Source organism: Typopeltis vanoorti, chromosome 17 (assembly GCF_054136105.1).
Source record: "Typopeltis vanoorti isolate ZY-2024b chromosome 17, IOZ_Tvanoo_1.0, whole genome shotgun sequence".
Classification (NCBI taxonomy): Eukaryota; Metazoa; Arthropoda; class Arachnida; order Uropygi; family Thelyphonidae; genus Typopeltis; species Typopeltis vanoorti.
In genome coordinates this window covers 16530418-16557445 of record NC_143565.1, presented here as the reverse complement: position 1 = coordinate 16557445, position 27028 = coordinate 16530418, and the positions used below count along the sequence as shown (strand labels likewise).

Here is a 27028-nt window from a genome sequence, read left to right as displayed (position 1 = left end):
TGGATTCGAACTCGCGACTGGAGAGCGGATACGCTAACCACTCAGCCAACGAGGCTATCAGACCATATCAACTTTTTTTTTACATTAAGGCTGCTGCTCTTAGAAGATAATAAGCATGAAATTATTTTGGGGAAGAATTGGAAGATACGTAACTCTGCCGCTTGGAGTACAATGACACTAGTAGTGACCTGTGTCTCTTCATAACACCAGTTGCCTGATTTTTTTACATCCTTCCTTCCGTAATCCTTTGAGCTGAGGTTTTCCGTCAAACGGAAGAAATGCACGGAGGTTTTCTCTTATTTTTTCTTTTTTTTTTTATGTTTATTTTTATTATCGTTTTTTCGTAGACCACTAATACACATATAATATACACAACGAGACTGTTTTTCAAATCCATAATTAATTGTACATTTTTGTAATGACTGTTGCATTTATATATTATTATTATTCTTGAGTTGATTACATTAGGAATGAACTACTGATCGAAATGTTTACTTTAACTTGTATGCAAGGAAAGGGATACAGCAGTCGACTTTCCTCTTTTCACATGAAAATAATTAAAACTATTCAGCGTTGTCCCGATACTTACTGTGTTTTATTTATTTTGAATAAAATTTCCAAGTCTGACGGTTATTGAAAAAATTGACAATGAAAGAAAGACTGTTTGTTCGTATGGTTGCTAAGACGCCAAAGCAACTATGAGGTTATACGCCTGTAAAAGTACATTTCAAGAGCCAGTGTAAACAAGAATATCTTCACTCTTGTCTAACGAGAAGTTAAACTTGTTACAAATTCTGTCACCTAACAAACAGGAACGTAGCAGAAGATATAATTGAATTGTATGTAACAAAAAATGTTTTATCCTGAATCATTCTTATTTGAAAATGGGGAACACGAGTAGTGCTTTACCTTCGTACTGGCGGTTCTGTGGATGCGTCTTATATCTCCTATCTCAGCTGTAGGTAGCTGAATAATGCCCTAATTTCTGTTAAGGCATTTGTTCAGCCTTGTACAGCTACCGTGATTCAGTTGTTGGGAAAATGACATAGCGGATTAACCCAAGTCTTTTCGTGATTGCTTTTTTTTTATGTAAAATTATCCACATTCTTCAGATCGTCATAAACATATTCACTCTTCATAAATCATAATGAATTTGAAAGTTGTTTGATAACTCGAAGATTTACTGCTAGTTCATGTTTTTTTTTTTATTTTCAGATATTAGTTCTGCGTACTAATTACCTACTCACCTAGTTAAATTAACTGTGTCACTTGGCACTGATATCTGACACACGCAGTCCAAGTAAATCAGTCGATTGCCTTAAAAAATGCAGTTACGATTCTGTCCCACTTAAATGTTATTCAAAATAAAAACCTAGATGTGCATATATATTACGAATTCTTATCAATATACCTGATTCAGTCGGTGAAGGTTGAAAGTCAGAAGTCTCAATATATTATTATTATGTGATACCTTCAGGGAGTCCAAAGATTCATCGAGGGAGAGTGTACCAACAGCATCGAACGATTCATTCCCTTCCAACTACTTAACGCGCTCAAACTCGCTTAACTTTTTGCCTGAGCTATTAGTATAGTCCGATCACAGAAGCGAGAGCTCTCGTTGGCAGACTGCCAAGAAAAGTGAATTCATGTTGAACGGGGAGAAAGAAATAAGGCGATGTACGAATCTGTCACCAACACGCGAAATCACGTGTTTTATACATAAAAGTTTCCAACTGTTATACAAGCAAAATAGTCACCACTTTAAAAACTACAATGATCATAAAAGAGAATTTAATAATAAACACTGTAATAATAAACACTCATCCCACAATACGATTGATTATCCTCTCCACCAATCGACCAACCTTTGCTAGCAAAGCTTGGTCGGTTGGTCGAACAAACATATACAGGGTGGTTCAAAATTCCACGTACAAACTTTGAGGGGAGGTAGAGAATATCAAAATCAACCATATTCACATAGGAAAGCATGACCGGAAATGCCACCGGAAGATACTAACAGGGACACAAAGATACAGAAATAACAGAAGGCAATAAGTAGTGTAAAAAACTTTATTATGTGTAACTGAACAGTTCAATAGTAGTTGGATAGATAATATAGTTTCACATCAGGTGCCAAAGTTACGATCATTAACAGTGATGTATGCCTGACACCGACGACGCATTGATTGCCGTACATTTTCAAAAATACCTGGAGTTTCCCGGATATCAGCAGCGGTGATGGCGACTCCTGCCAAGAGGTCCATGTCAGAGGCAACAGGCGTTTCGTACACCATGGCTTTAAGGGTTCCCCACAGAAAGAAATCAATGCTCGATAAATCAGGTGAGTGTGGGGGACATGCAACGTGTCCACCACGCCCAATCCATCGAGCCCCAAAGGACCTGTCCAAATACTGAGCACATTAATGCCAAAATGGGCTGAAGCCCCGTCGTGTTGGAACCACATCTGCCGACGCACAGTCATTGGAACATTGTTCAGTAAATCCAGCAGAAGTTCTTCCAGAAAGGTCCGATGCTTCTGGGAGTCCAGGAAGGTATCGTCGCTGACTAAACAGTGAGCGATGATACCTGCCCATACATTAATGGCGAAGCGTTGTTGTGCAGCATGTGATCGCACAGCGCGTGGGTTCTCATGAGCCTACACACGAGCATTGTGGTGATTGAAGACCCCTTCGCGGGTAAATGAAGCTTCATCAGTGAACAAAACGCAAGTTGGAAAATCGGGTTTTACGGCACTTTTCTGCAGAAACCACTGCGCGAATTCCATACGTCAAGAATAATCTTCGGCCATCAGTAACTGAACTTGTTGCAGATGAAATGGATGTAAGGACTCAGAGTGCAAAACGCACAATGCACTGGATCGAGATACTCCTATAGCAGAGGCAACGGTAGGTGTGCTTGTTTCTGGATTATTGTCCATCGCATGTAACACCTCCTCTTCCATGGCGGGATTTCGCGTTGATCGTGGTCGCCCACTATCATGCCTGCGATCCCTGAATGATCCATAGTCACGCAAATTCTAATGCAAATGCGCAAACATTTGGTGATGCGGTACACGTCTGTTTGGGTACCTTTCGCGATACATTCATACAGCGGCTTGTCCATTACCTTCAACTAACCCGTAAACGAGGTGCATGTCTGCCATCTCAGCATTCGTAAAACGACGCATGTTCTTCGTAAGATGTTGGAAGCTTGAATGAGGAAGCCCCAATTGCTCACCTGGAGTGCTGGCGAACAGCGCCACCTATCAGTTTCGGGTGGCGTTTCCGGTCATGCTTTCCTATGTGTGAATATGGTTGATTTTGATGTTCTCTACTACCTCCACTCAAAGTTTGTACGTGGAATGTTGAACCACCCTGTATAATATATATATATATATATATATATATATATAGTGTTATCTGCACAGTACAATACAATTTTATTTTCTATACCAAACTTTTTAAGAATTTTAGTCACGTGTTGGGTTAAAATATCTGCTGTCTCTCCTGTTAAATCAACAAATTCTATCAGTCGTACTTTAAGTGAGGAACAATTATTGTAGTTAAGGCGGATATAAGTTTCATATCTAGTCTGTTGGAGGCATTTACAGATATAGTAACAAAATTGGCACTATTTAATTCATTTTGTACATTATCCATTACAAAAGCTGCAATTACGTTATTAGCTATGGCCTCTGTTTTTGTTCTGGCATTGGAATAGTTTTGGGGCGTAAAGTTTTGAAATAAATTTCGACTGGCAGTCACATGATTTAAAACTTTGATCATGTACAACTGTGTGAAAAGAAACGTAGCTTCTTTAACTGCACGAGCATGGTCGTCAGATTTCGGCTCTTGTTTTTGAAAATTCATCGAGAGTCTTAGTAAGACTCTCGATGGATTACAGCTTAGGTTGCTGTAATCTTCAATATGTCAAAGTATTCACGTTTTCTATTTCCATTAAATTACAGTCTAAATTACTTTTGCAATTCCAGTTATTTAGATATATATGGATGATAAAATTGATAAGTTTATCAGTGTCTGAAACTGTCACTATATTTTTTTTTTTCAGGTTTGTGTTTACCATATACTATGCTTTCGTTAACAGTATTTGCAGGGCCGTTTCTACATTTTGTGGGGCCCTGTACCAAATGGAAAAGCAAGGCCCCTGAAAGTAAGTAACATTTATGGAAATTTGAAATGGAAGGATATCTTGTTAATTAATTAATTAAATCAAACATGAAAAATATTTATGCACAGAAATAAACAAGTATGCTCTTTAGCATCAATTTAAGTAAAGGGAAAAAATTAGTTAAAAAATAAATGTGTTTTTTTTTGTACATGATATATTATTTTATTATGTAAGTACACATTATCATATGAATACGCCAGAATAATAATTTATTTAATAATATAAATAATAATATAAAAATATGAAAAAAATATCCATTTTTACTATAAAGAATGAAATATATATATAACAACTTATAAGATTTAAAAGAAATCTTAATATATTAAATTTTATTTAACCTAATGCGCTTATCAATAAAATCATTTATAACGCTATCAAAATTCAAATTTTTCGCAATTTCATGCTCTATAGATGGTGAGTTAGCCGATCTCATACGGAGGTAGCAGGGTTTTTTCTCCCGGAAACTCGGGTTTTTCATCCCGCATACATACAAATCGGCCCTTCAGAACACACGCAATTTACAGACAAAAATTACTAGTTGTGGTGGTGTTGGAGGTGGGCGGTAGATGGCGTTGATTCGTAGTAGAGGTAAGGTGTAGAGAGAGTTGAAGATGTCCTCCCGCGATGAGTCTTCGGACTCCTTGGAGGTATCAGGAATAATAATAATAATGAATAATAATAATAGATATTATTGCCAGGGACGACAAACGTTCTTGAGACATAGAAGATCGCAAATAGGTTTTTATTAATTTTAATTTGGAAAATGACCTTTCTGCTGATGCGACCGTAACTGGACTGGTCAATAATATTTTAAATGTCCCAGTAATATTTGGATAAATATCCGACAAATTATTTGCAATTATGAATTTTAAAATATTAATGGGTGCATCTTCTGGAACAATATTTCTAAAAATAATTAATTGATTGTAAAATTCAGATTCATCAATATCTGTATTTAATTTTTGCTGTTTGCAGCAAAATTTTAATTCATTTTCTGTCATTTTTCTTATTAATTTCATATTATAAAGAAATCTAAATGATTTTTTGTGAATTTCATACAACTGAAATCTTTTTTATGACATATTGTAGAGCAGTATCTAAAATTACAAAAAAGAAATTTTTCCTAAAATTATCTTTCTTATCACCTGTGTGTAATTCATCAGGCATTTCATAATCAAAAAATACTTTTCTTCGAAGTAATCGACTATCTTTAAATTTAATTTCTATTTCTAATAGATTTGACAGTTCTCTAGCAATCTCAAAACAGCTATCAAATCCTGATATTCTCTGCTCTTCAAAGTACTGCACTAACTCTTTATTATGCTTAGTTGCTACGTCTATGGGAATTTTTGCATTTTGTAATACTTTACTTACTAAATTAACTTTTGACAAAAGCTCATACCAAATTACAAGGCTTAGTATAAACTGAAATGAATCTATTTGTTCATATATTGAAACCACTTCTACTTTGATAGTATTATCTGATGCAGTTTTAGATAATTCTTTTAGTGCGTTTAAAAATTCTGGAATTTGAAAACGTACAGCTCTAACTGATTCTATTCTACATTCCCATCTTGCATCCCATAACGGTTTTGGAGTTAATTGTTTAACAAATTTCTTTAATATGTCCCAACGTGAAGTTGAGGCAGCAAATAATGTATATATTTTTTGTATAACATTAAAAAAAAATATTGCTATAATTGATGATTTTGCGACATCCCCTAATGTCAAATTTAAATAATGACAGGCGCAAGGAGTATAAAATGACTTTTCGTTTTCATTTAAAATGTAAGCACGGACTCTCTTATATACTCCTTTCATATTCGCTCTGTTATCATACCCTTGCCCTCTACAATCTCACAACTTAAGATATAATTTATTCAAAAGTGATTTTATATTTTGAAATATACCTTCACCAATAGTGTCATTAGTTGTTAAAAACGTAAAAAAGTGTTCACGAATTTTAATATCTGCTTCAAATATATGTAAAAATCTAAAAATTACTGAAATTTGCTCCTGGTGACTACCATCAGGAGCACAATCGAGAATTATTGAATAGTACTTTGCCTGTCGTATCATATTTACAATATTTTGTTGAATTTTGGTTCCCATATCAACAATTAATTCATTTTGCACAATGGGTGATAGATACGAATTTTTTTCTTACCTATAATTTTTTCCCCGAACATCGCATTAAATGATCTTTTAAAAGTGGATCAAATTCTGCAATTAATTCTATGATTTCTAAAAAATTACCATTATGGGCTGTGTACAAGTATCAAAATTACCTCTAAAAGCCAAATTATGTTCGGATAAATAAAGAATTGCTTCTACTATTCGTCTTAAAACATTTGTTAACCGTTCTGCTTCAAATTTTATGACATTTTGATTTGCCTGATCAATTGTATTGTGATTTTTTAAATTACATTCCATTTGTGTCCATGAATACATGCATTTCATGCGCACTGGATTTCGTTCGTGCGACTTTAATCTTTCACTTAATGTCGCCAGTCAGAAAAGCCATTATTAAATAAAAAATTATCATCAGAAGAAAATAATTTGCAACAAAAACAAAAAATAGAGTTGGAAGAGTTTGAATATACAAGCCATCTTCTGTTTTGCTTCTCTCCGTTTGCAATTGTCCTGACATAGTGGGCTGTGGAAAAACACCTCTTGTTGTCATCTTTTGGAAAATCATTTTCAGTCGGGGGGAGACGGTGGACCACATGGTACAATTTGTGTTAGTGTTGCGTTCTTCAAAATTTTGGCCATGTTGCTGGATCATCAATAGTAAATAGTTCACCTTCCTCTGGTGTCTCAGTTTTAGGATCTTCAATACTCATTGTTTGACCAACGCGTCATGTTCTCCGCTTCCTTTGAGTATTTCAGAACTCTCATTATTAATTAATGTTGAAGCCAAAGAACTGTTTGTAGTTATTTCAGAACTCCCGTTATCAACTGATATAGCTGAACAACTATATGAGTTCAACTTCATAAATTTAAACAGTGAATTTCTTTGACGTTCCTCTTTTTTTTTTTTTTTTTTTGTTTTCGCTTTCGTTTTTCATGCCCAGTGGGGTATTTTCTTCCATAATAATCTCTCTCACGACTAGTCATACTCTAGAATTAAATACGATAGATTTAATTATAAAATAAGTTAATAAATTAAAACAAAATTATTTACCTGATAAATAAAATATATCTAAAATAGATAATATTAGAAAATAAATAAATCTAATATAGATTGAAAACGGCTATTGAAGAAAAATTCTGATGTCGGATAACCTAAACCAGTTTACAAAATATATTTTTTAAGATGTTTTGCAAGTAATGTCACAAAAAATTCCCATGACAGTACGTGTATATACTTACTTGTTCACAAAATCATAAACTAAAATAAAAAAAACTCCTTAAAATTATTAAAAACACCTGTTTTAAAATGCACTTTTCCCTCTTTAACACTATGTTGTACGATATTGTTATTTATCTTAGAGTAGTTTCAAATACTACCGCTCTAGCGCTACGATCTTATTTCGCTTACTATAACAACAATAGTTGGTTGTAAAATTATGTACATATATTTTCTATATAATAATTACAATATTAATTTATATAATAATTCAAAAAAATTAATTGATTTTCTTTTTTCAATTTTTTGCGCTTTGCGGGGCCCTGTGCCACCGCACAGTTCGCACACCCATGAATATGGCCTTGAGTATTTGCGATGAAGATCAACGAGTGTCGTTTGCAGGAGTGTTTTACTTGATAACTATAGGTCACAGATGTTGATATAAATTATAAATAATACTGGACCATAACCTTGCGGAACATTGAAATTCATCTGAAGGAAATAGATGTTCTTCATGTTTACTGTTTGTGATCTGGACGCTAAGTAGCTTTTAAACCAGTCACAAGCATAACCTCTAAACAACCTCTAATTCAGTTTCCAAGATGGTTTTTTTTTTTGTTTGTTTTTCTTTTTCTTTCATAGGTCAAAAGCTTTCTATAAGTCTAGAGAATTGCTAAAGTTAATTTTATTGAATTAAATAAAATAAATTTGCGAAATTTAGAGATGCGTACTGTACTTAGTTTCTGTTCAGATCCAAATTGGTTCTTGGAGAAGTTATTTTCAAAAAAATAAAATAAAATAAATAAATAAAATCATTTATTTTATTTACTAATTTCTCGAATATTTTACAGAAAACTTTGAGAAGGCAGGTCGGTGTATAATCTTTAAGATCATTTTGTGAATCTCTTTTTATAAACTGGTATTATCACAGCTTCTTTTCGTAATGTATCTGTGATGGTTTAACATAGGAACTGAAGTAGCTAATAAATATAATTGACGTCTATTGGAAAGTGATCTGTTATTGCTTGATTTAACACTGCTTGCTGCCTGGATGTTATTTTTATTTTGTGTGCTAACGAATGCATGATCTAAACACGATGCCCAGCCATCGAATTCTTTCGTGAGAATATTCACATATTGCTCAAGACCATACATAGCTAATAAGTTTTTATTTATTTATTCGTATGCAGTTTCCTCCCTTTTTCTCCCCCGTCCCTAGTGGGGCGAGTTGAGCCCCCTCATGGGGGGTTAAGTATTTATGGCTGTAGATCCGTGTGTGTTCATGGGGCCAGTTTGCCTGCTTGCGGGATGAAAAACGCCAGATAAACTGGCTGAAAAAACCCTACTGCGCGCGCCCTAGACCAGCCTTGGCTATGACTGAGGAAGATCCTCAAATTCCTCACGTCTTCGACGGGAATCGGACCTGGGACACTCCTTCCCAAGTCATATGATTGCGAAGCTCACAGCCACTAGGCTAACGCCGCGGATATAGCTAATAATTGAATGTAATCAAGAAAATAAAGGCTGTCTAGCAAATCAATGTTTATGCCAACAATTAAGATACCATTATCATAATGTCAAGTAAAATGCAGTCTAGTTCTTGTGCGAAAGCATAAGGCGTGTAAGAATGGAATCTATCAATAGCCATTTAATTGTACTTGTTGACATTCTCTGTGTTCCTAACATGATTAACTGTTAAATATCCTCGAACAAACACCATTAATCTTAATCCCCTAGTTCTGTTGCAATATCCCGACACTGGTAATATTTTCAAACCTTCTAAATGGTATTATAAAAGTCAGCTTCCTTCTCTTTAACTCGCAGATTAGTAGTAGTCCGTATTGAGTGACTCATTTGCTTTCGAATGTTGATCAGCACTGGAATATTGACCACTTTTGAGACAGGGGAGTGCATACTATATAATGCTTCGTTGTCTGCTAAATTTGCATGTACTGCATTTTCCCTTTTGGAACCGATTTCCACTTAGTTCTGCGCACTAAAAAGGGTAGTTGTTGCTATTTACGTCTAGAAAATTGATAAGAGGCTTAATATCAACGGCTATCTCCTGGCATACATTGGCAGCGGATCACCATACTCTAAGATTAACTCTGAGATAATCTTCTCTCTCTCTCTCTCTCTCTCTCTCTCTTTTATTCAGGTTTACTCACCTTTTACGTAGGTCAGAAGGTTATGGTGGGGGAATGCATTTCGCAATAATATTCTTGTATAGACACGCGATTTATTATTATTATTATTATAAGACACCTCCAAGGAGTCCAAAGACTCATCGAGGGAAGGCATCTATTCTACAACTCTCCGTCTCCACCAACTACCCAGAAAATGATCGCATGCACACATACCTGTATGGAATGTAAGTAATAAGAAAGACATTAAGAGCATCTGGATGAAAAGGAAACTCAAAATCTAACCCAAGATTATTATTATTATTATTGTCATATTTGTTATTAGAATGTAACTACAGCATAAAACGGACTTTGAAGGTAATGTCAATGACTGATTTACACATACCATATGTCACGCGTATGGCTCATCGATTTCAACAGTCTAATATCAGCGAAAGTTTCCATGGAAAATTTTTTCCTTATTAATCAATATTTTTCCCATAAGAGCCTCACGAGAGTTAAATATCATCTCGACCCGCCAAAGTCCAAAGTAACTTAAGGCAAAGTGTAAGTAAAGCTGATAGTAACTTATCATAGTCTAGTCATACCATCTCTGGTATCAGGAGATGACCAGCGACTGTCACTGTTCAATCAGAATAAACTCTAAATATAATTGACATAGATAAAATATTTAGTTCGCACTGAAAAACAGTTGGTTTATCACTGCTAATTATTTGCAAATGTTGAATTAAACAATGTTTTGTTGCTTTAAAAAAGTCGTCTGGGTAAACGTAAAAAATAATAATGAGTTACCTGATTTATTTATTTTTTTTATAAGTAAATAAAATATAATATATGCGCTCTGTGGCCTCCTTTATACGTAGAACAAAGTCAAAACATTGTTTACTTCAACATTTGCAAGTAATTAGCAGGGATAATTAAAAGAAAAAGAAACGAAAATATATTTGAAAATTGTATACTTCCTATTTTGACATACGGAAGTGAAACGTGGACTTGGACTAAAAACTTGACCAGCAATTTGAGAATTACACAGAGGAAAATGGAAAGATCAATACTCTGTATTATCATTCTCTGACTAGAGTGGAAAACATTATAATAGTCATTAAAAGATCTAAGTGGTAATGGGTGGGTCCAGCGGCGCACCAAGGATTTAATCTTGAGGGGGGGGGTAGTTAAACGGATAAAATTTTTTAATACAATGAATTTGCATTAAAAATATTTTTATCCTTTCAACTAAAATTCGTTAAATTTCATTAATTCGATACAATTCATTAAGTGATTATAAAATTTATTTAAAGAATAAAATCCAGTTTTCTTTTCTGTTTACAAAGCTCTTGAATTATTTCAGTCTTGGTTACATTAATCTCTCTCTCTGTGTGTATATATATAGCAAAGCAAGTCCGTTCAATCGTGATTTTGTCATGATAGATCTTAAATAGATTGTTAAAAGGCGTAAGTTAGAAAATGACCTTTCACTGACTCGTGTTGTTACTGGAAGCGTTGCAAATATTTTTAATAAGTTCTAGATGTTAGGATATATCATTTAGTCATACTTTGAAACTGCATGAACGGCATTTTTGCATGGAGCTATTGCAAACGGTTTTTCAAATTTCTTATACCACAATTTGAATTTGGTGTTCAAAATTGCTGGATTTGTATAAGGCAAATCACCGGCATAAAATTCACACGACTGACGAAAATCTTCCATTGCACTTGCTGTTGGAGCATCTTTTCTATTTGGTAGAAGAGAAAAAAAATATATTTCAAAATGTTACGGTGCCGAGTGAAACGTTCATGAAGTTGAGTCAATATTTGGTCATAAATGGAATAAAATAGTTCTCCTGAAATACTCTTCTACAGAATCAGCTGGAACATTGGACCTTAATGTTTGTTTTGATGTAGTCCTTGGCTTTTTAATGTCAATATTAAAATTATTGGCTTTTATACATGCTTCATTGTAAATATCTTTAAATGAAGAATCTGGTGTTTCACGAACGGTATTTAATTGAGCTACAACATCATCAACAAAATTTAGGGCAATTAAGAGGACACAGTCAGATTTTTGCATTATTTTAGACAATGGTAAGGTGCACGCAAATATTTTTGCAAGCTAAATAAAGATATTATAAATCTTAAAAGATATTAATATTATAATATTATAAACAACAAGGACGTCCTGTCTTTTAGGGCTATTGAAGAAATTGTGTACCTTTTCAATTATGCCAATGCAATTTCTTATTTGTCACAGATACAGCATTTCCAAGTGCCAAATCAAGCTATGTGATGCACGATGAACATATAATAAAGCTTGTGGATATTATTATTATTACATAATTCCAGGTAGTCCAAATACATATCGAGGTAGGGCACCTACTCTACAACTCTCCGTCTTCACCAACCACAACTACAATCATCATCATCAGCAGCATCTACACCAACGCTGTCTACCGCCGACCACTAGTATTTTCACAGACAATCACAAACATCCATGCCCACATCAGGATTCGAACTCGCAGCCTTTTTGGCTGGAGAGTTAACCAACCAGGCCGGATATATAGATAAAAAATTAAATTTTGTGGATAAAAATTAAAACAAAGTTTTAATTTTTATTAAACTGTTAAATAAAATGATATAATTGTGTTACTATTTACTTTTAATGAGATGGTTGAGCTTCTCGACCTTGCAGAGTTGCTGGATATCTGGCTCAATATTGTTCAACTTCAGTTGAAGATCGGCACACACACACACGAAGACGATTTCTGTATTTTGTTTTTATTTGAAGGAGCGATGAAAGTCCTTTCTCAGAAAGATAGGTTGTAGAAAACTGCATGACGATTTTCGACTTCTTCAAATAATTCGGGAAATTCACTCACTGAAGGCGAGATCCAGAATCGAGCCAAACCACGATCACAGAATTGCATTTTAAGCCCACTGTCACTTTAAAGCTCAATTAGTTGCTCTTTTTTCGATAACGAAAGGTCCTTCTCGTGACCGCAAGCCTGAAATGGATCGTGAAATCACAGAAATTTCTTATAAAAAGTTATTCGGAAAATATTTCTAAATTCTGTTTCAGAGTTTTAAGGTGGACACAAACCCTTTTCCAGTGGTTAAATTCTAAACTAATAAGTTTCAGGGCCCTATACGAAATAACCAATTGTATTTACCTTTTGAATACTATCCTGGGAAGTTCCAAACCTCCCTGTCCGTTTCATCACGCGTTCGTAATCAGGCTACTCTTGATATTGATTTATATACACATTCAAAACTGTAAACAGTTGTTTAATAATAACACAATGATGTAGGCATAATTACTGTAAAGGGAGAAAAGTCACAAAAATGTTCCTACAAAATAACCAATTGTATTTACCTTTGAATGCGATCCCCTCGTCGAGTGTCCAGCAAGTCAGCAAATCTTTCCTTTCGTTAAGCGTATTAATATTATCGCATTGCAACTGATGGGAATTCTGTGTTTCTGTGGATTCGTTGCAGACCTCTTTCTCTTCAGAAACTACACACAAACTGTCATTACAAACTCGTTTTGTATTATCACTGTCATCCGAGATATTTTTCCGTTTAAAGAAGGTACCAATGTACTTATCCATAATTGAAATACCCTACTTACTCGCATATAACTCTCACCCCTGATTTTACTTTTTGCAAAAAAGAAATTAAAAAGTTTCGCATACACCTCGCAAATAATGAATGCTGTTATGGCAGTTTCACATATTATTAGAATTCGGTTGAAGAGAGTTAACATTTCAACTCAATTGTCAGCTTGCTTTTCGCGCGATTTCCGAAAAATATATAAATACTGGAGTTAACTCACAACACATTTTGTTCAATTATTAATTAGCACTTCTGAAGATATACTGGGCCTTGGTTGAAGGAGGAAAACCTTCAACAATAAAAATCAATAAACAACAAGCAATTGGTTAAAATGTGGTCATGTGGACAACACATGTGCACTTCAAATCTGACAAACACAGCAAGGGAAGGTGGAAGTAATAAAACCATAGTGTTTTTCACTTCACCCCTCTTTTATTACTCGTCATTCTGCCGCTATTTTTTTTAAGTATTCATTTTATTATAATAATTTTTACTTATAAATTTTAATTTGTTTTGTTTGGATAATTAAAATATATAGATTTATTTGGTTAATTTAAGCCTGTGGACCACCTGTCCCATCGTCGCGGACCACAGTTTGAGAAACACTGCTATAGGGTTCTCTCACTTTATGTGACCCCTAATTCATAAGTAGTATAGAAATAGAAGACATGACACAACATAAATAAAAAATGAATTTTAATTAGGAAAAGTATTTTGGAAACCTTTCTAGTGTTTTTTAACTTTTTCTTTTGATGGGCCAGGGCCCCTTGGCCCCCTACCTGGGTGCGCCACTGGGTGAGTCATATTGCTAGAAGTAACACTCAAAAATAGACAAAGCTGATATCAGAATGATATCCCTGAGATGGAAAGAGAGCTATAGGAAGACCAAAGAGGGGGTGGTAAGATGAAAATAAAACGATGGCTGCAATTTAGTGGCATAGAAAAGCTCAAGATAGAAGTGAATGGAGGCCTTTCAGGGAAGTCGTCGGCAGCGATGTAGACAGAAAATGGCTGCTGATGCTGTTATATGGATTTTTTTTTATCAGACTTTTTGAAAGACATATATACATATATATAGACATAGACATGTATATATAAACTGGTGTTAAGAGATGGATGCCTTTAGCGAAATAGCTCTTTGTTCATTCGGGAAGCAAAATTGGATGTGGCTACTCTAATACTGCTTTGATCAGTGAAAACTGTTTCATATGTTGGATTTGTCTTCAGCCTTTGTCTACTTCTAGTGGCTGTTATAATTTGCTTCTTCTCTCTATTTCGCGTCATGGGAAAACCATTGAGCTTGAACAGACTGCTATTTCTGAGAGATATGTTGTCGAAGCATTTAGTTGAATCAGGATGTGCTTTACCAGCAAATGGGTTCATTTTGTTGCTGGAACATGCTACGGTCCATCTGTTCGACGTTGGAATGTGTATGTCAACTCTAAGCTGATCTTAAAATTGACCAATAAACCCTTTTGAAATGATTTGCATATTAGCAGCTCACGTTTCAATAGCCACGTTTCACGGTTTAATGTTTGTGTAATACACGTTTCACAATTTCATACGAATATTGTTGCAGATGACCAACTCCTAATTAGTCGATCTTTGATGCAGATTCTCCCCAACCCCCAACACAGAAACCCCGAATTTTAAATTCGTTACCTCGGAAAAAATTGACTGTAGAAATCATGCTATGGGGATGATTACGAAATGGTAGCAACTACCCGTTGTATTCTCGTTCCAAACTGATAACTAACAACAACAACAACAACAACAACAAAAATTTCTTCATTCATTCGTTTTAATTTTACGTAAGGGTAATTAAAGTGTCCATAAAATGACGCGATCAATGAAATATAAGTAAAGTACATAATGAAGACATGATTGCTACATGATCCCTTGTACTAAGGCGATAAGCAAACCTTGTACCACAAAAACATCAAACATTCATTTGGTGAAATGAAGGATAGGAATCCCATTATTTGAAAGAATATTTGTGTGTATGTGTTTGTGCGTGTGCGTTTAAACATTTATTCCAAGAGGGCAAAACGAAAGTAAAATTAAATGGTAAATGCGACCACTGCCATGCTTATAGGCCTGGAAAGAAAGTGCGTCAAGTGGCTTGAAAGAAAAGCCATCAGATTATCTGTCCCTTAGTCCATTTCGTATGCGGAATGGTCATGGAAATTAGTATTGAATCATGCTAATTCCATGAATTAGTATGATTCATTCACGTTTTGAATCATACATTGATTTAATTATTCTCATGATAATCCCTCTTTACTCATTTAATTCTTTTGTTAGTACCTATCCATTGGTCATCATAAGCTTTTTTGAAATCTTATTATAAGGTGGTAATTAATAATTACTTTTCTCTGTTTATTTATTTATTTTGTGGAATTTCCTCAATATTGGAGAATTAGCTTCTACTTAAGTCTTTAACTCCCTAAAAAATTAGACTTGTCTTACTTCAATTACATCCAAAATTCAGCATTTGTATAAATGACATAACATTGAGATTTCAGATATCATGCAACGCCTAGGTAGGGTGGCGCTGGTCTAAGGCACCAGTCTCTTCGGAGGCGTGGATTCGAATCCTACCACTCCCAAAGGTTATGTTTTTAAACATTTCTAATTTTGTACGGTGCATCAATTCAGATAAATTTATAACTGTAAAATGATTTTTTTTTGTCAATATAAAAAAGAATTAGCCCTACTCATCTCTCTCTCTCTTACAAGTGTACATTACCGCTTTTTGTTTTGATTTGTACGTAGATCATACATTCCAGCTGGGTTTTACCCCCCCTTAGGCTTTTGCTGTCTCCCCCCCACACACTCAGTCACTACTGGAAGCTTTGGATCTCACTAATTCTGTGGTTTGAGCGTTTATATCAGTGATTAACTTTACACACTTTAAATTATTAAATTTATTATTATTATTATTATTATTATTATTATGCTGGGGAATTTTTCTTAATTTCCTAAACAGTTGCGGACTTATGTTTCTTTTCATTTATATTTTATTATCATATGGTGATACAACTGCCGTGAGCAGTGCAGTAACGAGGGCGTGGAGAAAGAGGCGTCCGCCACGGGCGCAACTAGGTTTGGGGTGCAAAAACATAAAAAATAAAAATAAATAAATAGATATAAAAGTCCGCTATTTTATATTGAATTTTTAAATTTCGGCAACACGCCGCTTTAGACACACAAATTCTGCAACACACGGAAAATCATTATAATGCAGTTAATAGTAAGTGTATAACATATTGCATTTAGTAAAATTTAACTTGTTACATTTAAATTTTTCATTTTGTCATTTTTGGGTTGGGGGCGCAAGTTAGACACTTGCCACAGGTGCTTCATACCCTCATTACTGTACTGGCCGTGAGTCCCCTTTACGGGGAGGTACGGCACCAACTCATATGCCCCAAATTTTATCCGGGCTCCGAACTGGCATTGCATAACTAACGAATCAGGCCTATGGCTGGGTCAGTATTCCTAACTGTAATCCGTGTGCGTTCACGGGACCGGCTTGCCTGCTTGCAGGATGAAAGCAAGCTCCTCACCATCTTCCAGAGAGATTTTACCTAGAAACCCAATCCATACTGACAGCACTATACAATATATGAAAAAGTCAAACTAAACTCACTAACGATAATAGCATGAAATGCTAATGATCTGCTAAACAAAAACAGATACAATCCTGATATAGCCTTAGTTAACGAAACGCACCTTAGGCCAGCTAATTGTCCAAAATTACGGGGCTTTACGATGTATAAAACAGACAGACTTACCGCTGGCGGAGGAGGCACAGCCGTATACATCAAAAATTATTTAAGCCACAACGTCCTGACCAACCCACAAACTAAGAACCTTGAGATAACAGGTATTGAAGTTCATTCATACTAACAATACCAGCAGCATCAAAATCTATACTCACCCCAAACTCAATATTTATAGCCGGACCTACAGAGCCCACTCATCACACCCCAGCTGGAAGCTCAGATGTACTGGACTTAATCATCCTCAGAAACATTAGATACGAGTAACAGCTGGAAACATTAAATGAACTTTCTTCTGACCACAACCTCATCCTGCTTAAGCTTGGTATGCTCGAGAAACTCACTCCACTGCACTCATTTATACCTTGGGACAAACTCTCTAGAATTCTCCCAGAGCACATAGGCCCAGTCCCTGTTATTCACAATAAAGAGGAGATAGACTTTGCTGTAAACAACCTAACCAGTCAAAGCAATAAAGTCAGTCACCTAAACTACAGTCTTTCACCCGATCAGTAGGATCCCCGAGGAAGCCATGGATCTAATCAGATTAAAAAACAAAGCTAGGAAGAGATATCATAATACAAGAGCCCCACAAGATAAAACAACTCTGAATAATTTAAGTATACAAGTCCGCGAACCTCTGCAAAAACATCGAAAGCAAAGATTGGGAAACCAAACTGACTAACCTAAACCCAGAGGATGGCTCCATCTGGAAATTCTTGAGAACCCTTCTCACTAAAAGGCAACTTATAACCTCCAATTCAGACCATGAAGGGAGTAGCACTGATAAAGAAAAAGCAGAAGCTCTAGTTGACAGTTTAGAAACTCAATGTAACCCCTTATGAAAATCTGAACATTAATCTTATCTACAAGACTCACTGCTGAGTCAACCAGGTCTTAAGACAACAAAAGGACAACTCAGAACATATTACACGCCCTTCTCCAGCAGAAGTTACAAATATCATAACCCATTTGAACAACAGCAAGGCTCCAGGTCCAGATGGAATCACAAACAGAATAATCAAACTACTCCCCAGAAAAGCCATTGTGCATCTAGTCAACATAAATGACATTCTCAGATTCAAGCGCCCATAACTTAGAAGACGGCGGATATCACGCCAATCAAAAAGATTGGAAAGAACTCTCAACTCCCCGAAAGTTATAGACCTATCAGTCTTCTATCCAGCACCTTGAAAAGGTTGCAGAAAAAGTCATCCTTACAAGGCTTCAAACAGCAACGTATAAATTAGGTATTATTCCAAATGAGCAGTTCGGATTCAGAAAAAAGTCATAGCTTTGTACAACAAATATATCGACTGGTCGAATATATCACTAAAGGTTTCAACTGGAATCTCCACAGCTGCAGTCTTTATAGATGCTGTGAAGGCTTTTGATAAGGTGTGGCTTCAGGGTCTTTTCTACAAACTCATGAAATTCAATATATCAATCAGAGCCGGTCCTAGAGATATTTTCACCTGAGGCAGGAGGATAAATTTTCGTCCCTATGTATATAGTTTCACAGAATGCAGTAATAGTACAATAGTAGTAGGAACATAAAATTACACATATTAAAAATAATATCACACCAACCTTAACAAAAGAAAAACAAAATAAGTATTACACATGAGATGAATTAGAATATTACAAATTTTTCAGTAATTTAATTTAATAATAAAGACAAAATAATATTAATAATAATTATATAAATAAATGCCCAATATAAAATATTTTTTTAAAGTTTTACTTTCTTGCTTTTATTGAAGTCAATTCATCAATTATTTTATCAAAATTAATTTGTTTTGTAAATTCCTGTTCGATTGATAAAATTGCCATATTTGACAATTTTTCCTGAGCAAGTGACGATCTTAAATATGTTTTGATAATTTTCAGTTTACTGAATCCTCTTTCACCAGAAGCTACAGTAACAGGTAGTATTAGGACTATTCTCAATGCGACTTCTAAATTTGGATAGGACTGAACTAAACTATATTCATGAATCGTTTTTTAAAGATCTAAACTTGTAGCTAAGGTCTGGAGTTAATGTCATTGCCTGATTTTTGAAACTGATTATTTCTGATAATAATTCTACGGAATTTATATCGTTTGGATATTTAGGGGATAAATCACAAGCTGCTTTTTTAAAATTTTCCGTATCCATCGACTTTAATTTTTCACCTATTAAAAATTCGAAGTCAGACAAAATCCCATGTAGTTTTTCATATCTCCATCTAAGTTTTGTTATTAAAATATCTATTACTCCTTTCATTTCTACTCTAAATAAATATTTATCATTATAAGGAACTGATTGCTGAGATTGATCCTCTAATTTAATAATTTAGCTTCGTCTGTTTTCAAAATTTGTAGACAATTCAATTTCTGAAGCCAACTTTTCACTCTTAGAAAAAATATTTTCCCATATGGTGTCTCTAATTTGCTGCAAGGAATTAGATAATCCTTCTATTAAATGTGAAGCTTTAATTATAGTTATCGTTTTTGATTGCAAAGCTTTGTTTATTTTATCAACTTCTTGCAATATTGAATTCCATGTAGATAACGTACATTAAAAAAAAAAATCAGCTAACGCCTTTTTATTCCCGTATATAAGGAGTAGGCGAGGCCGTTTAGTCCTGTCTAAATTTTGGAGACTGAATGGGCAGTTCAATCTCCACTGGCACCCAATCAGAGATAGCTGGCTCAAGGCTATCACTAATTAACAGGCACGCAGTGAAGAGAAACGGCTCAACAAGTGCCGCCCTCACGTAGTCCCTAACCCTAGCACTCGTATTTAATGTCTGATATAATGTGGGTTCTACGGTCGATTTTCTTGAGTTTACGGGACGAAAAACCCGACTTTCCGGGAGAAAAAACCCGCTTGTCCGTGCCATTGATCGACTAACTCGGGAACCAGTCGAAAAAAGACAGAAAATTTTCTTCTAGTCGCCGGGTAGATTCGAAACCAAGAAGTCTTCCTTCGTGCGGTTAAGTGCCGTGGTGTGCAAACGCCACATCCACTGAGCTACACAGGCATCAATATGCTTTTAATTTCAGCGCATTGCAATGATTGCTCATTTTTCAAATCAATTAATATCTTATACACTTGGGGTATTTGTTGGTGCGATTCCTTGATGGCATTTGCTCTTGAGGCACATCGTGTGTCTGTATGACCTTTTAAAGTTGTTTTTAATATAGACATTAGTCTATATTAAAAACATCTTCAGTCTATATTATCCCATCTAGTCGTCGAATTCACAAAAAATGTACAAAGTCGCTGAACGATTCCGAAAAATGTGATCATGTTAGCATTCGAAGAAGCAGCATTTTTACAAACCAAATTAAGGCTGTGAGCCGCACAAGGAATTTACATAGCTAGTTCATTTTTTTTTTTTTTTGAGAAATTATGGCTTGTACTCCATTATAAACATTAGCCATGTTTGCCCCATTGTCATATCTTTGACCTCTAACGTTTAGAATATCGAGTCCATCTTTTTCTAATTTATTGATACTTTCATAGACTAAACCGCTACCTGATTTTTCTTTTATCGCTATAAAATCTATAAAGTTTTCTTCAATTTAATCGTAATAGAATCGTTCCTAATAACTACATATCGAATAATTTGGCACATTTGTTGATGTGATACATCAGGTGTACAGTCAAACATCAAGGAAAAGTATTCCGATTCTTTAATTCTAGAAAGAATTTCAGTTCGAACATGGTTCCCTAAGAGTGAAAGAAATACATCTTGAATCTTATTAGATAAGTATGAAACAGACTCCTTCTTATGATTAGCAACATGTTCTGCGATGGTCATATTGTATCGGCTTAGTAATTCAATCAAGTTTAGAAAAATTCCTGCATTCGGATTACCAATAATTTCTTGCGTACCTCTAAGAGGTAAATTATTCTTTGCACAAAATAAAATTACATCCAACACAACACGTGAAATATTTCGCCATTTTCCCTTTTCTGTCTGTATTGCTTTTTGCAACAAATTGTCTATAAAACCACCAGATTTAAGTTTCTTTTCAAAGCATTTCCAATGGAGATACGCGTCGCGATGAATTACAGAAATTTCATGATCGGAAATTCGATTTAGATTTTTCCAATCTTTAAATCCTCGGCTTTGATTGCAGATGGCAGAAACCGTTTTACCTCCTTTACCAAAAGGTATACATGGAAAACAAAATATCGACAGAGATTTTTGAAAAACTGAGCCAGTTACGATGGACTCGCTCTCCATTGGAAAACATTAAAAAAAAAAAAAAAACATTCCTTTGAAAATCTCCGGCCATCCTCTGAAGCAGATTCCCTAAAATCTGCGTCTTCTCTTTGTTCTGGTCCATGTTCAATTAGAACACATCTGATCTTATCCGTAATAGGCGGCCATGAAGGAGGATCGTTGAAATTAATAGATTTAAATACCTATTTTTCTTGTTCTGTCGAAATTTTCTCGTATTTCAATTTCTTCTTCTTCAACTTCCCTTCCTTTTTCTTGATCTTCAATGGTAGTGTTTTCTTCAAATTGAATCGTCTTTTCTTGAGACTCCACCGGTATTGTCTCGAGTGAACTGCTTGTATTTGAAGTACTCGTTTTTTTTTCTAGCCAATTTTGCGACTCTATTACATTATGTTGATTGGTTTCATTTCTCAATTTTCTTCTTTTCCTATATTCAGCACCACTGGGTTTGCTTGACGCCATTAGTTCATCTGAAAAAGAAAAATTATATATTTGTAATGCAATCACTTTTGATTACATTGCAAATAAAAATGGAAAATAATATTGCAGTCGTAATATAATGTAACATACAGTGAAATATTTTTACAAATTTATATAATAGAAAACTTACATTAAGTTTAACGTATTTAAAATAATACCTTCTGCTCGCTGTCATACTAGCACACTGCACAAATAATGCACATTAATGTAGAACGAACATGCCCAAACGCGCGTACCATACCTCTTACTAGGGCGATATCATACGACGAAACGAGTGTATCTAGCGAGAGCGTCCGACGCAAATCGTTAGTTTGCATAAAGTATATGACGAGCATTGCAAGATACATCTGGCATTTTATTTTTTATTTTTATTTTGCAAGTTATTAATTTTCATTTTTCACCAATTTGCTGCCCTTTCCCATTGTTCACCTGAGGCAAGTACTTCGTTTGCCTCATCCTTGTCCCGGCTCTGATACCAATTAATCTAGTAAAAATAATTGACACATACCTCAAAGACAGATACATTCAGGTCAAAATAAATGAAACTGTGTCAACCAGATGCAAGATCCTAGCAGGTGTGCAGCAGGGCTCACTTCTGGCCCCTCTGCTATTTTCTATCTACATAACTGATATCCCTCAAAACCCAAGTTTTACAATCACTGCATTATATGCAGATACTGCTTTATTGGCAAGATCTCTCAGCCACAAATCAGAAGACTCCAAAGCAGTATTCATACACTGGAGGAATCCAAGCAAACCCCCAGAAGAGCTCAGCCATACTGTTCTCCAAAAAGAAAGTCCAGACCAAGGAGGACATACACCTGCTAGGAGTCAAGATTCCATGGCAGACTGAAGTCAAATATCTCGGCGTGATGCTAGACAAAAAAAAAAAAAAAACTTCAATTCACTAGTCATATAAAACACATAAGCTCGAAAACATCCAAAATAATCGCGCAACTCTACCCCGTGATCAACAGAAGAAGCAAACTGGATATTCGGAACAAACTACTCATATATAGGATGGTAATACTCCCAGTCATCACTTATGCATCTCCTGCATGGAGCCATACATCGGATACAAATATTCAAAAACTGCAGAGGATACAGAATAAATGCCTGAGAACGATTCCGGACACCCCATGGTTCATTAGAAACTCCCAAATTCATGGAGAAGTCAACATTCCCTACATCACATCGCTACTTCATGATCTAGCAGAAAATTTCTTCACCAAGACAAGCAATCATCCAAACCTGCTGATCAAGCATGCTTCAGACTTCAATGAAACAGAATTCTACAAATACAAAAGACCCAAGGCAATTCTATGCTCAACTGAACACAGCTAATCTCACTGCTCTTCCAGGGCGAACTTAAAGCTCAATAACTCTCCACTCAAAGAACTTCCCTCTCAGACAAAGGGGAATATGAAAAGCATACATGCTTCATCCATCAAACCAGTAACGTTCTGTGTTCTGCTACAAACGAAGAAATTATTATTTATTTTAGTTTTTCATTTTTTTTAAATACAAGTATTGCATATTGGGGGGAAAAAAAAAAAACGTTTCGAGCTGTTTTTTTTCTTCGATCTTGGATCCAATAATTGTACTTAACTACACAACACTACATATCTTGTTATTCTGAAAAGAAAAATAAATAAAAAAAATAAAGTTTTAAAGGAATTATTTCCTGTGAAATTTCTAGGGTTTCGTGTTCTATGACATTTATTTTCTGGTAAAATTTGTTTCTCCCCGCCCAACCTCTGGAGGACAGCCTCTGTAACACAGTTGGTGTTGACAATGATCTTTCGTTAGAAAGGCCCAGGTTCGATTCGGTGTTGGACGTAAATAGACTTTATAATCTCCCCCCCCCCTCTCTCTCTCTCTCTCCTTCATCTGAACTTGACTTAGCTAGTGTCAAACGGAAATGGCAGATTTTCATTCCGCATACCGAACAGAAGAAAACTCGCAATTACAAGCATAACAGGTGTATCATCAGCAGCTTCGGCCGTTTTTCAGACTACCTCAGCAAACTGAGAACGGATTCAGAAAGGAAAATGAAATCCATTAATAATAAATATGATTGAAGTTAAATAACATAGATAGAATATTATTTATTAATCACAATCTCTCTTTTTTTGTTGCCATTTCGTTCCGTTATTTATTAGACAAATAACGGAATTATACAAGAAAATTTATTTCTTGAACCTTTATTTCTCAAAAAGATCAACAAATGACGTTTTAACGACTTATTGAAACGTGCTTTTAAAGGACGCAAAGCAAGTCCTGGCACGGTTTATTCCAGAGATAGCTAGCACGTGAAAGTGATGACTGCATAGCTCACATCCATACAGGCACACGCGATCTGTAACTGACGTCACTATTTTGGAGTGACGTATCGTCACGCCTTTTTCTAAGAGGTTTATCGCGCGAACGTTTTACTTTTAGTGTGATCGTTGCACTGTTTAAAATTTTTTAACTGTATTCTAGTAGTGCAATGAAAGGCATATAAAATCAAAATAAAGCAAATACGAGAATATACTATCACCTTGTTTCTTTTTTAAACACCGTAGTAACCAAAGTTGACATCATGGCAGGGAATACAAATGTGAATGGTACCGAGAAAAGAAAAATATGTAGCAATGGAGAACATGAAAATAGCTTTGATAAAAAGGCACGACTTGTGCGTGTATGGTGCGATGGATGGTAAGTAAACTGTGCATTTCCGTTTATAAATTTCTAATCGCTAAATATATTTAAGATGCTAGCATCGATGCCAGCCAAACCTCTATGAACGGCGGTAGCTTAAATTGATTTGATCAAAACTAAGCTACATGTGTATCATTTTTCATATGAAAAATAGATGGTTACATCATATCCACGTACACGCAGATCCATTAATTCTTGCTTGATTACACTGTAATTTCTTTAATTTGTAATGCACAATAATGATGAAAGTGTTTGTGATTGTGTTTTCGAATGAAATTACGTTGAAGATATTTCGAGTAACAATTCAAAATGCAAGATAGTCGATTGTGATGGTACTTGGAGAACTCAGCCGGGAGATATACGGTTAAGTGGCATAACTGCAATTGTCAGCGACTCATAACTCCCTCAGCAATATCCACTCGTTGGATTCATGAATGCATTCATCAGTGAGTCTTCCAGCATTGTGCTGTTCTTTGGTACTGGTAGTTCCGTGCAATTCATGATATCCTGTTATACAAATGAATATGGCAGGGTTTATTTATGGTTCACTCGGAGATTATTTTGAAAATGGAATTTATTTTACACCGATTGTAACAAATTCACCTGAGGTCCAGGCAACGGAGAATTGTGATGAACTTTACTAGAATCAAGAAACGAAAATCCACTTGATTCATGCATACTTTTTTTTTTTTTTGTGATATGAAAGGAGAAATTTATCGTGATCAAAGAATTAACATTTCATGCTTGTAATTTCTACTTTCTCCATCATTTCTCTAGCAGTGTATTCATGTTTAAATTTAAAAGTGGGCTATGCAGGATGGCATTTTCCATGAAATAGAACATATATATTTATATTGTACAGGTAACTTAGTAATCATCATAATTTTTTGGTATACGTTCATGAACTAAAACATTATGACCACATACTTAGTAGTGTGTGTGTTGGACTTCCTTTGGTTGAGATAATTGCTTGCACCCTTCTTGGTATTGACTCCATTAGACTGTAGATGTCCTGAGGTATTCTGGACTAACTAGATAGAATAATGTCCTGTGGCCAAGAACTGAATGAAGCATTGGTGTTGACAAGCAGATGCCATGTTCCGCATGATACCACAAATGTTTGATGGGATTCAAATTGGGAGGATTAGACAGCCAGGAGAACACATGGAATGTTTGCATAATGTAAGCCTTATGACATGAGGCATTATCTTACTGGAAGAGTTCAACCATGCAATCTAGTGTTCATGTTTTGGCTCATAAGTGCATTTCTAGGATACCCTGATAGTATGATACAGTTAACTCAACTGCCTCCATAGTGCAATTGGAAGAACGATGGTACGTTGCACCCTTCAATTGGAAAAGGCCTAAGTTTGAGTCTTGTCATGATGGGAGGAATCTTTATATGGGCTTTTTCAGTTGAAGGTGAGTTAGCCGATCTCATAATATGGAGATAGCAGGGTTTTTTCTCCCAGAAACTCGGGTTTTTCATCCTGCATACAGACAAATCGGCCCTTCAGAACACACGCAATTTACAGACAAAAAATACTAGCTGTGGTGGATGGCGCTGATGCAGATGATTGGTAGTAGAGGTTCGGTGTAGTGGTGGAGATGGAGAGTTGTACAATAGGTGTCCTCCCACGATGAGGCTTTGGACTCCTTGGAGGTGTCACGAATAATAATAATCAGCTTATATTCTCTCTTCTAAGCCACTTCTAACTGCAGCCATGCACCATGAAGTCATTTTCGTGGGCTTTTTCCTGCCATTTTTTTGCTTTCAACACTTATATTGCTAATACTTTATTTATTCATTTAAAGCAACTATGCCTTAGATTAGTTCTGTGATACTAATGTATGGTTACTTACTTATTGGTATTCTTGAATAATATTCAGTGCAAGTTGTCTAGTCTCAAATGGAGATTTCATACTTTCTCCTCCCAGAAATTTATGTTTTATCCATTCAAAACAGACAAACTGGCTATGCAGTTAACAGACTCTTGGAATTACAGGCTACAACTTAAATTCCACTGTGACAGGGATAATTGTGTTTTCTCAGTTGTTCAATTTCTTCTTAATGGCATTTGTTGGTGGCAGATTAAAATCATCTGCCATTAATGATTGTCATTAGGTAGGTGGTAATGTTTTTTTGCCATTCAGTGTACAATCACTGCCCTGTTTATTGGAAGTGAAGCAACTTTAAAAAATGATGTGTGCTCTCAAAAGCAGTATTTCAGGATTGTCAAAACCTCAGCCTATCCATAGGCATATGGATAGGCTAAGGCAAAAACTTGGGCACATGCTCAAGACACATTCATTTTTTCCATGCATTAAGTACCCATAATCACAAACAAACAGACAAAAAATAAAGAATGGTATCTCCATATATATATATGGGGATACCATTAAATTCTCTTTATACAAATATATATATATACATATCTTTTTTTTTTAAAAAATAGATTTAATGACTTAAACCGAGATAACTATAAAGTTTTAGTGAGAATAATACAACTAGTTTCGGCTTATAACAGCCTTCATCAG

The 27028-nt window shown here is 35.2% G+C and overlaps 2 protein-coding genes across 3 annotated transcripts in view; one reads left to right on the top strand and one right to left on the bottom strand.

Moving 5' to 3' along the window:
* Positions 1–20623: 20623 nt before the first annotated feature.
* On the bottom strand, positions 20624–21310 carry LOC150097186 (zinc finger MYM-type protein 1-like). Its single transcript, XM_090407605.1, has one exon. It carries the CDS (start codon positions 21308–21310, stop codon positions 20624–20626), a length of 687 nt encoding a protein of 228 aa, XP_090263731.1.
* Positions 21311–24266: 2956 nt separating this feature from the next.
* The window catches only part of Pect (phosphoethanolamine cytidylyltransferase), a 241938-nt gene continuing 239176 nt past the window's right edge, over positions 24267–27028 (top strand). For both annotated transcript variants that reach the window (XM_090407732.1, XM_090407731.1), the window contains exon 1: positions 24267–24487. In XM_090407732.1, coding sequence (XP_090263858.1) covers positions 24372–24487 — 116 coding nt within the window. In that variant the 5' untranslated portion in view covers positions 24267–24371. The remainder of the gene's footprint in view (positions 24488–27028) is intronic.

Bases quoted from the DNA above. Each gene is read 5' to 3' on its own strand.
- LOC150097186 (XM_090407605.1), bottom strand. From the start codon at position 21,310: ATGGAGAGCGAGTCCATCGTAACTGGCTCAGTTTTTCAAAAATCTCTG.